Below are 16,454 nucleotides of genomic sequence, written 5' to 3'. Positions count from 1 at the left end.
AATGGACCAGGTTTGGACTAGAATTAATCTAAATTAAAACAAATTTGAAAAGACTGGACAGTCCAGACATTGAATTGGACCGGTCCAAAATGATCCAAAATATTCATTGGATTGGATTGCACCTGATCCATTTGTAATGGACTCACATCGGACTGAATCGGATCGGACCAAATCTAGTCCAATTGACACCCTACTGACAGATGAACCATTTCATTGGAGCTTTTTTCACGTGAAGTGATCTGTAAGGAAAGAATGCTTTCCGGTTTGACGTAAGTGTCAGTGGGTGATCAATCACATTCACTTTCATACCATGCAACCCAAAAATAAATAAGCAACTTGGGGTGAGGCGGGGGGAGTGGGGGAACTATTCAAGTGACCCAGTAGCTCAATCTTCAGTTCTCATGTTTTTCTTTTTCATCAAATATTGATTTTTACCCCTTACCCCACCCACCCTCTTCCTTTCAACATGTAGCTCCATCACATGTTTTCCAACTGCATACTACTGAAGTGAAGACAGGACCCTCTCCCTCCTGTTCCACAACGTGTTCTCTCTAATATGTACAAACACACGAACATCCAATTACATCATTTGTACAGAAAATATATACTTGGAAAAGCATTATCTACATAAATCAAGAACTACATACATGTAGGGAGACGATAAACACTGGCCTGAAATCTGAATCATCATTCCACTGTAACCAGCATCTTCACACCCATGGAGAGCATTTTGGATTTTGGATTGGCAGGATCAGCATCCCTACCTCATCTGCTGCTTAACTGTCAACCAGATACAGGTAGTTGGTTGGAACTGTGAAGTGTTCTAGAAAGTAGGTAGCAACCACCCTACTGACAGATGAACCATTTCATTGGAGCTTTTTTCACGTGAAGTGATCTGTAAGGAAAGAATGCTTTCCGGTTTGACGTAAGTGTCAGTGGGTGATCAATCACATTCACTTTCATACCATGCAACCCAAAAATAAATAAGCAACTTGGGGTGAGGCGGGGGGAGTGGGGGAACTATTCAAGTGACCCAGTAGCTCAATCTTCAGTTCTCATGTTTTTCTTTTTCATCAAATATTGATTTTTACCCCTTACCCCACCCACCCTCTTCCTTTCAACATGTAGCTCCATCACATGTTTTCCAACTGCATACTACTGAAGTGAAGACAGGACCCTCTCCCTCCTGTTCCACAACGTGTTCTCTCTAATATGTACAAACACACGAACATCCAATTACATCATTTGTACAGAAAATATATACTTGGAAAAGCATTATCTACATAAATCAAGAACTACATACATGTAGGGAGACGATAAACACTGGCCTGAAATCTGAATCATCATTCCACTGTAACCAGCATCTTCACACCCATGGAGAGCATTTTGGATTTTGGATTGGCAGGATCAGCATCCCTACCTCATCTGCTGCTTAACTGTCAACCAGATACAGGTAGTTGGTTGGAACTGTGAAGTGTTCTAGAAAGTAGGTAGCAACCACCCCATTGTCCATCCAAGGAGCAACCCAGCACCTGCAAGACTCAATCCTAGTGCAAAAGCAAAAGCATACCTACTAAAGTCGTATCTCGATGGGCCTCTGACTCTGTTCCTCTTTGCAGCCTTATGCCGGCCCTTCCTCAATTGCCTAGCTTTGCACGGTATCCATGGTAAGACCACTGGAAAGAGAGTGGAGATTTGCTGGCCCTTGTTAAGCTGGAGGCAAAGTGTCTCCAACTGTAGCAGTTGGAACCATTGCTTGTATGCAAAGAGGTACGAGGCTTGTCTAAAAAAGAGCTTGAGGATGTGTTCCTTCTCAGTGTAAGCCTTCTGGGCTGCCTTTTCAGCCTCCCTTGCCCGGGTTTGTGAGTGACAAAGTGCCTCTAACAGCTGAGCTTTGCTTAGATCACCATCAGAAGTGCCCCTGGTCTCTGTTCGATTCTTGTTTGTTGTACTGTAGCTGTTAGAGCTGCTAGAAGTGACTACAGGAATTGAGTTTGTGCTTCTTAACAACATAAAACAAAGTACTTTAAGATATTTTTTATATGCTTAGCTACAGGCATCAACATGGTATAACAATATATACCCAATTTAATAAAAGGTTCTAAGCAATGACTTAGTTGTATTTGTATATGAGGTTCAACCACCAATTTGTCTTTCCTCTCTAATTTCTGGAGAGCCATTATTTATTTATATGAAAACACAATTCATGTCAGAGAAATGGAACAAGATAAATTTCAGATATATTGTATACAACTACTTTCATTTGAGGATTTGTAATATTTAAATTCTGACAAAATATGAAAAATCATAAAAAGGAGATAAGTGTACGAGATAATTCAGTTTATTGGTTAGTTTCTCCCTTTAAATAGATTTTCTATAAATATATTATTAGTCTTAATTTCTACTGTTGATGTACAAATGTATACTAATTGCAATTTCCAGTTTGTTATTTTATGCTGTGTTTGGTTTGAAAGAATAAGTAGTGAAAGTTAGGGAAACCTATACAAGGTTTGTTAAGGTTTTCTTGCCTTTCCCTACCTTTTCTTTCAAACCAAAGACAACCTTAATGATACTTGGTGCAACTTAGGGACAAATTATATCCAAACACTAAGGAAGTGTCGCAGTTAAAGTAGTTAAAGAGAACACTAGACCACATAATAATAATAAAAAAAAAAAACAGTATAAAGTAAAGCAATACCTGAAAGGTTTCTCTGAACCATAGAGTGATCCTACTTCGCCTGAAGACAATTCTTTGTCATCCATGTTTCCTGAAGTGGGACTGCTCCATGAAAAATCAGTGAAGTGGGAAAAAACACCATGTGTCTTTTGTTCTAAATATGAGGGGAGAATCTTGTCACAGTTAAAACACTCATGAGAAACAAATGGGCCTCTACTAACATGCATGGTCTGTGGTCGAGGGAGATCACAATTCTCAATATGCTCAAGTGACTTCTGTGCAACCAAGGAGGCTAAATCATCCTTATCCACAGCTCGCCACCATGGCTCAGTCTTCTCAGCTCCCATCCAAGGGGATTTTGAGTCAGAAGTAAGCTTTTCAGGCTGTTCTGAGATTAAGCTGGGATCAAAATCCATCTCCTCATCCTGGAACCAGTAGTTCCCTATGTCCTTATGTTTAAGCATCTCCTGTAAGTTTTTAGTACTTGCAGCCTTCAGTTCACGCATTTTAGCTTCTGCTCCGAGTTTTGCACATGTAGCAGGGACTTGCCAACATGAGTCCAAATAAGAGTCAGCATTCTTGCCACTTTCAGCATAAGTACTGTCTTCTTTGCTAAGTGGGTGCTCCCTTCCGAGTCCATAGTTCTTGTTTACCTCTCCACCTTTCAGGACTTCCAGCTCGGTTTCCAAGGGATTTAACTGTTCACACGTGAAATCCTTCTGATAACCAAAGTTGGGCTGCAACTGAAGCCACCATTTTGAATCAGGTGGAAGATTGGAATTTGAAATGTTCCAGTTGAGAGGGATGAAACCTGCAATGGAATGACCTGGCCCATTTGGTAAATCGCCAGCTCCAATATCAACTTGTGGTTTAGATGATGAAGGTGATGATGGGCAGCAAGCTAACTTGGGAGCTCTTTTGGCATCTTCTTGGACAAAACACCGATTAGCTGCTCGCTGCCAAGCAGCCCTTACTTCTGCTGCTGCCATTACTCTCTTCTCTTGTACATTTTACTGCAATAGAATTGGAATAAATTAGAATGGGTAGGACAATAAGATTCATGGATTTCCTCTACATCATATATGAGACATGAAGACTCATTCTTAAAGAAAATCAGAGACAAAACTATAAAGATCCTCATATTTGAAGGAAAAAAGTCTCAGGAAATATTTTAAGTGGGAAGAGTTTAATCTGCAACAGGCTACTCAAAAAGGATATAAAAGCAATTTTACCATTTCTAGGGAAGGAGAAAAAGGCAAAACAAATTGGTACCATAATCAAACAACTTTATAAATTATTTATTATCTAGAAAATGGGTAGGGAGGGGAGACCTATTATTGGGAGAGTGAACTTTCTCTGGTCTCCTTTTTCTCCTATTATTGGGAATCTCCAATTGTACTTCCATATTCATGTTGATAAGATCTCTTTGATCTTGCTACCAGTAAAAAAGACAAGAAAAACATAATGCATAAAAATATTTAGTTCCAGAGTTCAACCAATTTAACAGATTTTCTAAAAAAGAACAGTAGCTTGGATCCACAGTGTATCACCTCAATCCTAAATCACTTGTCTAGAAATCCTGGCAAATTTTATGGACCTAGGTGCATCCACGGTTATCATGGAACCAAGGCAAGACAAGACTTGGTGCCAAAAAAGCATCTAGAGGCACCTGCCTAAGCATTGCTACACCCATGTGATGACTTATAATATAGAAACAAAAACTGGTTAATGTAGCTTGTTTCTCTAGGTATTTATAGGTAGTTTGCTTTCCTAAGTGAATTAGCAACTAGAAAGTACTAATAGTAAAATACAAGAAATATTACATAGTCTACGAGAAATAAAACGTAAAGGTGTACTGGTTTGGCTACACCCCCAATACAAGAACACCAGAGTTAGGCATAAGGTGACAATAAAAAATTCCTTATCACCTAGGAGTGGCCACTTAGGCATTCCCTCAACAACTATGGATGCATCATCCCAACATAGACCCAATTCAGCTGAATGCTGGCATCTTTAGATTAAGTCTTTTCTGATTCAAGAGAATTGTACTTTGATCATTCATAAACAATAGCCTAAATTCAACTCTTAAACAGCTAAATACCAGGTATTTTTCCTCCTTGAACATTGCAAGGTTGAGTCATCAATTGAGCAACCTTATCCAGTTAATAATATGCATATACAATGGTCTGGGTCCAGATCCTATTTATCTTTTTGTGTATCATACTGTACTTTATATAACCCAGCTGTTACATGTCAAATGGACCTATGTATCTGCAAATCATGCAGTGACATCAGCAAGAATGAAGAATCTGTTTCCTCTTTGAAATCTTGGATTATAGATACCCGAGAATCATTATCTATCTATTTGGATAAGATGTGATTCAGTCCAGTAAAAAACAGTAAAAGTATTTCAGATTATAGCAGACGAGGAAGAGAAGAAGAAGAAGATAGCAAGAAGAAGAGGGAAAGATGGAGAAGAAGGGAGAAAGAAGGAGTTCGATAATCTCCTCTTCCACCTCTCTAATCTTTTATTAATCTTACTAAGATTAGATAAATTACAAGTTTTCCCTTAAGTGGGCATCCACCTCATCAACATACTTAGAAAACATAAAAAAGGATTAAAGGCCCACAAAAAAAGGCCCATTAAGAACAAAACAGCAAGGAAGAACTAACAATAAGATAGTAATGGGCTAGGGGTCATTCGGCCCAGTCTCTCTACAGGATATCTATTTGAGGCTTTCCAAATAGAAACACTCTCTTACCGTTTCCCCCAAGATAGCTGAATTCTGATGATTGTGTAGCTAAAATAGGTATGTGAAATTTCCTTTTTTTTTGTATTTTCTTGTGCATACTCTCATATAAATTTTCCTTTTTTGAATGAAGTAATTGTTACACTTAATAATCACCATCTAATCCTTACCTGCTTAAGTTGAATCAGTTTTAATTGTCAAGATTCAAGAATTAGGCATATATGATTATTCACTTCAGTTAAAAACAGAATTGAAAGAGTCTTTACAAACAAACAGCTGCAAATTGTTAAAGCTATTATAATTTGTCATTTAAAGGTATTCATGCAGTATCTTGTCTTGTACCAGCACTTAACCATGTTACAAATAGTTATATTAAACATGTTCAGGTATCTAATAATAGCATTGTATAAACCATGGTTTTCAAACCGTCGTTGTGCCGGACGTTGGACCGTTCAGCCCAGGAACTGTCTAGGCAACTGGTTCCATTTTACCCCAAATCCAATCCCTGACAAAAAACCATTGAATTGGTCAACGACCCGATGACCCGAGTAGTTGAACTGTCAAACCATTCGACCTGTTCAACAGTTTATGGCTTTTTATTTTAATTATATATTTTTTAATTTTTTGTCAGAACAGGTCGTCCATTCGAAACAGACCGTCAAACTGTCGACCCAAAAACCAATGGCCATAATGGTTCCGGTTCCGGGTCATTTTTTAAAACATTGGTATAAACTAGAGCGCCTAAATTTTTCCACTGGAAAGGAGTTAAATGGCTACATTTTTTTTTTTTTTTTGTGGAGTTCAATGTTAGAGAAAAATTGCACTTCTATTTATTTTAGGCATGAGAAATACTTCTAGCACTCCAATAATAAATATGAACTCCTGAGCAACTGGTCACAGGCATGAGAAACCCATGCTTGAAATCCAAAAAATAGTCCAACTGCTAATATGAAGGGAGCTTCACTTATCCCTATTTGTTTATGATAGAGTGAAATGCAAGGAGATTGACTTAACCTCATTTGATTATGATGTAAATCAATGCATGACGCCTGATTTAACCTAATCGATTTTGAATGGGTTCAATTCATGGAGACTGACTTAACCCTAATTGTTAGTAACGGAGTTCAATGCCAGGATATTCACTTATCCTTATTTGTTAATGACGGAGTTTAGTTCCAAGTGATTGAGTTAACCCTTGATGCAAATGAATATATGTATTATATCAATACCATGGACTACACCCTCTTAAATCTGTTCACCTTTTTTACCTTACCTTTGTGTCTTGCACACTTGAGATAAGCATTTTATTAATGCATCTAAATGGTTATCTGATGAAACCACTGAAGCACTTGATGGAACTAGAAGATAAATTCAACAAGGTTCAAAGTTGCAAATATTCAGGCATTGACAAATCATGAATTCTCAAAACGAAAATCCGTCACTTAAGCCACATATCTTCATAACTTCAAATATGATTTTGAACCATCTGTACATTTTTCCTGTGAAGGGACACCTCATAGTAGGGTTGAAAGGTATGATCATCCAAGGGATTTGGGGCAACTGGGACTGACCGAGCAAGAGAAATTAGAGGTCAAACAGAAAAATAAGGTGTGGTATCAGATTATGGTTGTAGGATAGAGGGAACATAGGGAACAAAAGGCTACAAAGTATATGGATTAAGAAACAGGAGAATTACAGAAAAGAAAAAGAAACAGATAAAACAGCAACTTGTATGCTTTCAATTAGGAATTGAGATGATGCAAGAGATTTACTGAACTGGATCTTCATTAAAGAAATAATAACATAAAAAAATCAAGAAATTTTAAGAACATTAATCAGTGTAGTCATTCCAAGAAATTTACCATATCACTCAATGGTCCAACTATGGGAAATTAAATCCATAATTCTTACCTATTTTTAATTTCAAGACATTTTCATTTTTAGTTTTCTAAAGTAATACTCTGAAGAATGGCTCATGAACTTACTAATTAATTACTTATATATACCCTGTATCTTTAGGATATTATTGTTGTTGTTGTTGTTGTTATTAGTATTATTATTACTATTTTTCATTTCTGTCCAGTTTTTTTCCTGCAGATCTTGTCAAATCAAGTGCAAAACTAAGCCCGGCTGCTATAATTTTCCCCCACCTCTCTTTGGAGGAAATTTAATTCTGACTAATCACTAAAATGAAAAATCAGAATTACTCCAGAAAGAAATTCTTTCATTGGGCTCCCAACTAAACAGATTTATCGTGGGTGATAAAAATCACCTACATGCAAAGCTGGTGCCAATCAGGCTTCATGTCTGGTGTCCACCGTCCACTGGCCTAGGCAGAAATCACTTGCGACCCGGTTCAGCCACTGATTTGAACACCCCCAGCATTGCCTTCGATTCTTTGTTCTTTTTTTGAATGGATAGTTGAACATGGTTGAACATTTTGAATAGTGCAATGAGAACATTTTTTTTCCATAGTTTTGAACATTTAGGGGCAAGATCGGTATTATGAAAACCTTTGGAGTGAGCTGCTAACAGCTCTAAATGGTGCAATAACAGAGGTCATGTTAATGTTATGTAGGGCCAGCCAATGAGGCACATATAAGTTGTTTTTAGAAATTGAGGGTATATATAAGTAATTAACCCTTAAAACAAACTTTGAATGGATATATATATATATATATATATATATATATATATATATATATATATATATATATATATATATATGAAAAAAGCAAATTTTTGTGCCTATTTCCCAATGCAAAGCAACTATTTGTGCTACATAAAAACCCTAACCAAAGAATTAGAGATAATACGAGATACACGTTGGACTTATAAGCAAACTGCATGGACCTTCTAGCAACCATATTCATAGGTTGTAGCTATGACTTTGTGAAAGCCTATTAACAAGGCACATTTACAGGCCAACAAGGGCTGACAGACACTACCTGAGAGCTATTTTCCAAGCCAATCTCACAGGTTCCTATCAAATATCAAGCCTATGCTACTACCAAGTTAACTACAAAAGCATAATCTGGTTCAAATCAAGTGAGAACTTTTGGTTGGTTGCACATTCAATGGAGATTCTACCCCCTGTTTTATATTAGGGGCTTGTTGGTCTTTTATGATGTAGCTTTAGTGTGAGAATTAAATATCAAGCTTTCTTTACATATTTGAGTAGTAGTCAAATATTGATTGAATTGGGTATAAAACTTACACTTTTTCCACAATACTTTTGCCAATTAAAGCCTCCAGAGCTCTTACTGTACCACAGAAGGGTCAAATCAAATAAGATAAAATAATTTTCACAATCTAAATCATTTCTTCCTATCTTTTCCAGTAACTGATTTGTGCCCCCACTCTATTAGGATTATGTAATTTTGAGTTCTCCAAACCCCTAGATGTAACCCTTCTAGTCCTTCCTTCGATTTTTTTATCATTTCCTATTCCTCACATCAAGTCTTCAACTTGTTTTCTTCAAACTATGGATCAGTCTTTTCTGGCTCCATGCCAACTTCATCATCGGGTTTTAAGAATGTATTCTCAAGGATAAATTAATATGGCTATTTTGACCTTCTTAAAGAAGCCAAACAAAATTCCAGTGATGTTCTCTTCTATTCATTGGTTCCTTGGTTTCTAAAGCTTCCAAGATTGATGGAGTTAGTCCATGAAGGAAGAAGCTGATCTTCAGCCTAAGAGCTACACTTCAAATTTGGCAGTATGCCAATCTGCCTCTTGGGAAGATGAAAAACACTTTGAATCTGCTGGTTACCTATGAGTGGGATCTATTGTTGGATCCACAATAGAAGCACACCAAGTGTTTTAAAAACACAAGGAACAATATGCCAACCAGCTTGTTGGAAAGGTCTCCTGCTGGTCATAGCGGAGACTTGGGATCGAATCCCTCCTGAACCTAGGTTGGGGGCTTATGAGTTGGGGGATGGGTTACCCTCCGTTGTGTAGCCCTTCAAAAGATATCCAAAAAAAGCACAAGGGTAATTTGTGCCCAAGGTGCAAGGCGTAAGACCAGGCACACACCTTTTTGAAGCAAGGCGAAAAAATGCCAAAAAATTAAAAAATGCAAGGAAAATAAAAATATCAAACATAATATTAATTAAAAATACAAACTTATATTAATATTAAAAAACCTATTACCTAAAATTAAAATACATAAACATAACATGTAAAACATATTCAAATGAAAATTGAAAAATAAAACCAAACACGAGACATATTCAAGCATAGAAAATCCCTAATCTCTTTTTTTTTGTCCAATTACATTACTTCAAATAGCTAATGTGATGTAAAACATTTTGCATTACTGATTCTATGAGCTGCCTTTGTACCAAGCCCCTTGAGGCAAGCCCAAACAGGTCTATGTTAGGGTCTTAAATTCTTAATCCCTACACACAAAAAAAAAAAAAAAAAAGATTTTATAATTTTAATTGCCTTCCAAGAAGATATTTTATTAGGATGAATGAATGAACAACATTAGCAAATAGAACAAGGTGCACACCTTGCCTCAAGAATGGTTGGCCTTTTTTCTGCTTCAGCCAATTCTCAAAGCTTCGGTGAGTGAGCGAACTGGCTGAAGCGGAAAAATAGAATAAGGCACATACCTTGTTCTCAAAGCTTCACTAGGTTCAAAAAAGAACAAAAAGCACAAAAAAATAAAAAGGTGCACACCTCGACTAAAGTGCAAGGTGCACCACGTGCACGCCTTTTGAAAATGCTGCACCTAGGGCTTAGGTGAGGCACAAACCTTAAAATGCGCCTTGCCCATGCACCTAGGTGCACCTTTCAAATCATTGAGCACACCTTCGAGCTTGTAAGTACAACTGCTGCATGAATATAATATGTAGTCTGTATTTACATGTGCAGAGCCACATTCCTATTGGGGATAGCAATGACTCCCACTAATAATTCATCAAAAGATCCTGAAAGGCTGAAACTATGAAAAATGAATGAAGTTAGTTAACCTTTTTTGTCAAAGGTATGTAAAATAGCATGGAATTCTTTATGGAGAGACTTTTGCAGCTATTCTACACATGACTATGCACAAGAATCATGAGGAGTCCTTTCATGGCAATCATAACAAGGGGGTTTACAAGACTTGCATTAAAATATGACATAATCCTAATCCTAAATCTATGGCTATGAGGCTATCCCACTTTGTTTCAATGTCTGACATGTTGGATTGGGAAAAAAATTATAGATCTGTATGGTCTTAAATAATATTATGTTCATGTTAAGATATGAATGTATAGAAATTTAGTATCTTCCAACAAAGCACTGCCAACTGCCTCCCTGTATGTTCAAAATTCTTCTAATTGCCTAGGGATATGTTTATGATCTTCTTAGATGATATTGCTTTTTCACCATTCTTCTACTAACATGGCATAATCAATCTCTTCGTATCTCACATCTTAAAAGTGGGAGAACAAAGTCAGTTAAGGTTTATGTCTTTATGGGGGGGAAAGTAAAAACAAGTGGTTGAATGTGAACATGGAAATAGGACCTAATTCTGAACTTAGTTTGAAAAAAAAAAATGCATGGACTAAAAAAGTGACACACAAAGTTAAATGTAAGCTTGATTAAGGGATGGTGATTGAGATATGGAAGCAGGGAAAGAATACAGGAAGTACTAAACCAGTTTCCCAAATCCTACAGCAATTTCAGAATTTGTCTTAGAAATATGGTTTTTAAGTCTTCTAGGAATTAGTTTTATTAGTAACAAACTAAAAACCAAAATTGCTATTCATAGGGGCCATTGCATATTGTAATCGTAAAATCCTGAGCTGACAAGAGCAGCCACTTTGTGAAAAAAAAATGCCAAAGGTTAGGTCTGTATCCAGTCCAGGCCTCCCAAGGCCCCAGAATCCAAACAGCTAGGACCAGAATTGGGTAATGGCCTTTTTTATTATTTATAGTAACTTTCAGACTTATAGCAATTTTCATAATTACTATTTATAGTAAAGTTGTCATTTACTATTTTTATAATTTCTGCAATTATGCTTTCTTTACATTAAGTTCGTTTTAGAAGGATTTATAATGAATTTTTGGAGTTGCTTAGAAGTTAGAGTCCTTATTTGAGTATCACTATGGGCTATCCATGGGTTGGTTCATCTTAGTTTTAAAGCAATTACAAGTTGGTTGGGTTCAGTTTTGGAGTCCATGTCCTTATGGTGAACTAGTCTCTCTCTCTCTCTCTCTCTCTCTCTCTCTTGATTCTTTATTCAAGCAATTTATCTATTTGTTATTTAATCACCCTACATAGATCACTATCAGATCTGAAAATTGGACCTACCTGTCTTACACCAGATGGCATGTCTCAAAACCATAAAATAAAATATTAGGACTGCAAATGAGATGCAGAGAGATTTTAGTTCCATTATGGAAATTGCTACAACCCAGAAAGTAGTCACCGCCTTTCATGTCTAGAGCCCAGTACGACATATTGATAAGGACTCCTACAAATCATCAGAAGATCTTTGACCAAGCTACAAGTGTCCTATTACTTAACTATCCACAACCTAAGTTTCTAGAAGAAACAGTACAACATGCACTAGTGAAGGTTGGATGGTTATGAAGAGGGATCCGAGTAAGTCAAATTAAATAAATATGATAGTTGATATAACTAGAACCGCATATTCAGGTTTTATTTGAATATGTTTAGTGAGAGGTTATTTTTTAAGCTCCATTTGTATTAATGAATGATGACAATTAATAAATCATTTAAAGTAGGATAAGAACTAAGTATGTGGGGGAACTTACAAAAAAACAATGGATTAAAACACAAAAAAACCAATAAATCAAATTTATCCAAGAAAATTCAAGTTACCTTAACAAGATAAAATCAAATACAATTCAAAGAAGTTCCAAGTCCAGTAAAATTTCTCAATGACATCAAGACAGAAAAGTTTGTTCAGGTGTTGAAAGGTACAGAATGAGAACTAGTTGAGGCTGAAAGTCAAGTTCTAAGGAGGCTGCCTAAACTTATATAGTATCCTATGATGATGAACAAACCTTACGAGATAACAATATAACGAAGCATCAATATTCAAGATTTAACCTTATCTACTTAATTAATTATGAAAAATTGAAAAAATTGTAATCATCTCTTTGGGAGTATCAGGCATCCAATTCATGATCATCTTGAAAATGTGGTAAAGTCTTACTCTAAAAAAAAAGTAAAAAAATAAAAAATAAATAAATAAATAAATAAAAGAATGCCCATGTACTCATGATACTCAGGATACTCAGGATAACAAGATGAATTGAAAGAATCACCCCGTCCTGCCACTCAACAAAAACGAAAACCAATAATAGTTTTTAAGACACAAAATCAATCCAAAAACAGCGAAATAAAAAACAAGTGACTTTTTATTCAAAATAAACACATTTTAGATTGATTAACGGATTCGCCCCCACCGTTGATATATGCACTTAAAATTCCAAATACCGAAATTACCCAACTCAAACTCAATTCATGCAGCAAAGAAAATAAAATAGATGATATAGAACTTGCAAGATCTCTCCTCCGCCGTCCAGGTAAGTATAAGTTGCAAGATCTCTCAGAATCTCCAAAAAAAAAAATCAGCCATCATCATCTTTAATAAAAGGAAAAAAAAAGCTCAGTTCCAAAACTCACCATAAGCAACGAAAGTAACACTGGGTTCAAATTATGGTTCAAAACCACAGAGGCACAGAAAATAGAGGGGAAGGGAGGCGGGAAGCCCAATTAAGAAATCCCCTGATATTTACAGCACCTCTGCGGAGATAGTAGCACACAGAAACACCATGCAATCAATATATTCAAGATATTTTTTTATGAAAATGAAATAGGAATAAGAAACAACCAGAAAAAAAAAAGAAAAAAAGAAAAAAAAAAGAAATAACCGTCCCACCACAAAACAATATATCCTTATGAATCAATGTATCCTTACGCAGAGAACAAGAAGCGGAAATTACACTAAACTTAAACTCATAAAACGACTGGGAAGGATTAAATCTTACAGACTCAAAGCATGAATCATAGACGGTAAAAATTATAGAAAAAGAACAAACTTTTCTCAGATCTCGAGGAGGGGAAAGAGAGGGAGAGAACCTGGTTAGAACATTCTTGAAAAAGAAGAGTGCTTGGATTGAAGAGATGATGAACCAAATGGATAGGGAACTTGCTTGACGCCACAATCTGTTTTCAGATCCAAGGAAGAATTCCACAACGGAGGGACGGATGACGAGTGTCAGTCCTCTTGCTTACATTATTACATCTTTTTTTACTCATTTTTTTTTAATTTAAAATAAATAGATAAAAAATCAATTTATGCTGTGGGGGACTTTGAGGAAATAATAACTGCCACTGCCAGGCTGAGTCGCTGAGGGGACCCAAACAGCATAAAAATAGACAAAAAATCATTTTTTATTGGGCATTTTCAAGGAGGTCCGAAAACAATAAAATCTTCTTCAACGGCCCCTTCCCAAAAGAATAAAAGAATTTTGTTTTGTTCTTTATTTATATAATTTTCTAGTTGCTAGCCTAACCACCGTCTCTGTAGCACCTGGCATGTAAAGAAGGGAAAGCCATCCGATGCAAAACCATTAAACCACTGATCAGACGATTAGATTAAAGGAGGCCCCATCAATTAATGAACTTTTATTTATGGACAATTGGGAGGTTTTGCAGGTGCGACCAATGTTGACAGAATCTTCAGATTTACGGCTATGAACCAAGAAGTATAATTCTGGATTAACTGCAAGCAATCCACCGAGTCAGAGTGAATAACCAGTTGAAGGAATGGAGGTAATTGACTGGAGACACCTTAATTTGATTTCGATGGGAGAGGAGTCGGGGACCGTCAAGATATGTAGTTATGGACAAGCTTCAAGCGCCACGTGTCCGGAGTTGCAAATGGAAAGCCAACGAGGCTGATGTAGCGTAAAAGCATTATGGAAGTTTGTAGTGAACGAAACCAGAGATGGACCTCCTGGCTCCTACAACAGGTTTAGTGGACAATTTAGAAAAGAGAAAGAAAGGAAAACGGTCCATCGCCTTTCGTCTACGAGGGGTGCAAGTTTTTTATTTTTATTTTTGGGGCTATACAGTGGGATTTGATCCCAGGTCTCTGCTGCTACGGTTTGCGACTTTGCGCCAGCTGGACTCCGTTTTAAGAATTTCTCGATTTGGCTACTTGGAAATTTAACTAAACCAGTATAGATGTCTGGAATTCAACTTTGTATTAGCGAGGAGTTCTCACAGTTTCAGGTTTAACCGTTTAAAAGATGATTGCTTGGTTTATAACTACTGTTTAGAACTGTTGCCGAAACATGTTTAGGTTTATTAATTGCAATTACCTCCTCTGATTTTTTTAATATAATTACAAATAGATTCTTTTCTTACAATCTGGTAATAAGAGTCATAAATTTTATCAATATGATTATTTTCTATTTTTTTTCATATTAATAGCTATCTCAAATTTCAATCTCTTTTCTGAAAATGATTTATTTTTTAAATTTACCTTATAACAATTGCTAAAAGGTAAAAGCTACAAATTTATTTATTTTTATTCATAAAATTTGTGTTGTTTTTCTATAGAAACCAAATAATAATTGCATAGGTATTTTTGGATTTTTTTATGCCATTTTTAAAGGATTTTAATAAAAGAGGTCTACTCGCAATTCTATCAAAAAGTTCATAGGAGGTTTTAGCAACAGTTATATTAGAAACTTTAGAGGAGGTTTCAACAATTTACCCTAAATAAATGTTCATTTACTTGTTCAGGGTAAGCATCTGCTACCAACTCAATGCTCCCAACAGTTTCCCACTATTTTGCTATCCATGGGAGAATTAGGGAGGAGTTTAGATTAGCGCCCCAAAATGCCCCACAGTACATTCCAGTCGAGATCATCTTTCAATGACAAGTATTGGGGATGTTTTCAATGCAAACTCAGTGGGTGTTTGGCATCGATGCCATTTTCTAAGAAAACAACACCACGTAGGCACTACATCAAAGAAAATAGTGCCTCAAACAATGCCTCTTGTTTGGCACCGTTTGTTCAAAAAAATGTTGCTCCAGAACATATCTTAAAAATCGAAAAAATGTGGCATGGAACAATACAAAATTCAATGTTTTCTCAGTAGTGCAATGATGTGGCATCATCATAGACATTGGATAATGTAAATCAATGTTGAAAACATTGCTACCAGCATTGATACCAAACAAAACTAATATTATCTTTCTCAAAAAATTTCTATATAGCAGGTTCTAAACAAAAAATAAACACCATTTTCTTGCAACTCCACATACCCAATACTCTTTATGAGAAAATATTATATGTTCCCAGCACTATGCCAAACACCAACTGAGATGTGACCTAATACTATTAATCCAGTCTCAATAGCCCATGCAGCCTCACATTTATAATATCTCTTAATCATTCATGAGAGCTGTTTCTAATATACAGCAGGGAAGCGATGGTTGGTAGCTGATCCAACGATGTTGATACAGTGTTGGGAATGATTGTTGGTAGCATATTCCGATTTTTTTATTATTTTAATTTTTTTTTAAATACATAGTTAGGTTAGGCCAGTTAGTAGGTGGTAAGAACTACGGAATGGGTGCATTGCAATTGCAATTGGAGTGTGTGTCCAATTGGCGTTTGGCGGTGTTTGTGCTGGCCTGCTGGGTCTGGGTGCGTCTAACCGGTTGGGCAGTTGGGCTGCTGATGCTTGACAAACCTTGTTCTTAAGAAATTCTTTTCTTTTTTTTTTTCTATTAGGCGACTACTTTTTTATGGGCTGCTGATGCTTGACAAACCTTAATTTTATGGGCTTGCACATAAAGCGAGGCATGCTTTTGTAAGTTTCTAGTATTATGGGCCAAATGCTGAATTAGCATCCACCAAACACGGCCGATGATGGTATGCGATTTAAGAATTGGCATTTCCATATTTACCACACCTCGCAAGTGAAATGACATACTCAACCACTACATAAGCGGGAACACAACCAACAGACGTCCTCTATA

General features: G+C 36.4%; 1 protein-coding gene across 20 annotated transcripts; it reads right to left on the bottom strand.

The window, feature by feature from the left end:
* Window positions 1-1,159: 1,159 nt before the first annotated feature.
* LOC148864408 (uncharacterized) lies at window positions 1,160-13,807 on the bottom strand. Of its 20 annotated transcripts, none has more exons than XM_088978824.1 (4): window positions 13,535-13,807; window positions 2,699-3,690; window positions 1,571-1,966; window positions 1,160-1,436 (listed from the first exon to the last, which is right to left on the bottom strand). In XM_088978824.1, the coding sequence occupies exons 2-4, from the start codon at window positions 3,664-3,666 to the stop codon at window positions 1,433-1,435; spliced, it is 1,368 nt and encodes a 455-aa protein (XP_088834950.1). In that variant the 5' UTR covers window positions 3,667-3,690; window positions 13,535-13,807; the 3' UTR covers window positions 1,160-1,432. The 20 variants fall into 20 exon arrangements, with proteins under 20 accessions (XP_088834950.1, XP_088834948.1, XP_088834932.1 ...); XM_088978822.1 differs by adding an exon at window positions 10,114-10,372 and having other exon boundaries at window positions 1,160-1,957; window positions 13,444-13,802; XM_088978806.1 differs by adding an exon at window positions 10,114-10,378 and having other exon boundaries at window positions 1,160-1,969; window positions 13,535-13,801.
* Window positions 13,808-16,454: the final 2,647 nt, after the last annotated feature.

The sequence above is a fragment of the Nelumbo lutea genome, chromosome 3 (genome assembly GCF_056320005.1).
Source record: "Nelumbo lutea isolate HS-2025 chromosome 3, American lotus-T2T, whole genome shotgun sequence".
Taxonomy (NCBI): Eukaryota; Viridiplantae; Streptophyta; class Magnoliopsida; order Proteales; family Nelumbonaceae; genus Nelumbo; species Nelumbo lutea.
This window is presented reverse-complemented; position numbering and strand designations above follow the sequence as displayed.

Excerpts from the sequence above, each read along its gene's own strand:
- LOC148864408 (XM_088978817.1), bottom strand. The coding sequence starts at position 3,666 with ATGGCAGCAGCAGAAGTAAGGGCTGCTTGGCAGCGAGCAGCTAATCGG. Across the intron at positions 1,970-2,698 it reads GGTTCAGAGAAACCTTTCAG|CAGCTCTAACAGCTACAGTA; the intron begins GTATTGCTTTAC and ends AGTCACTTCTAG.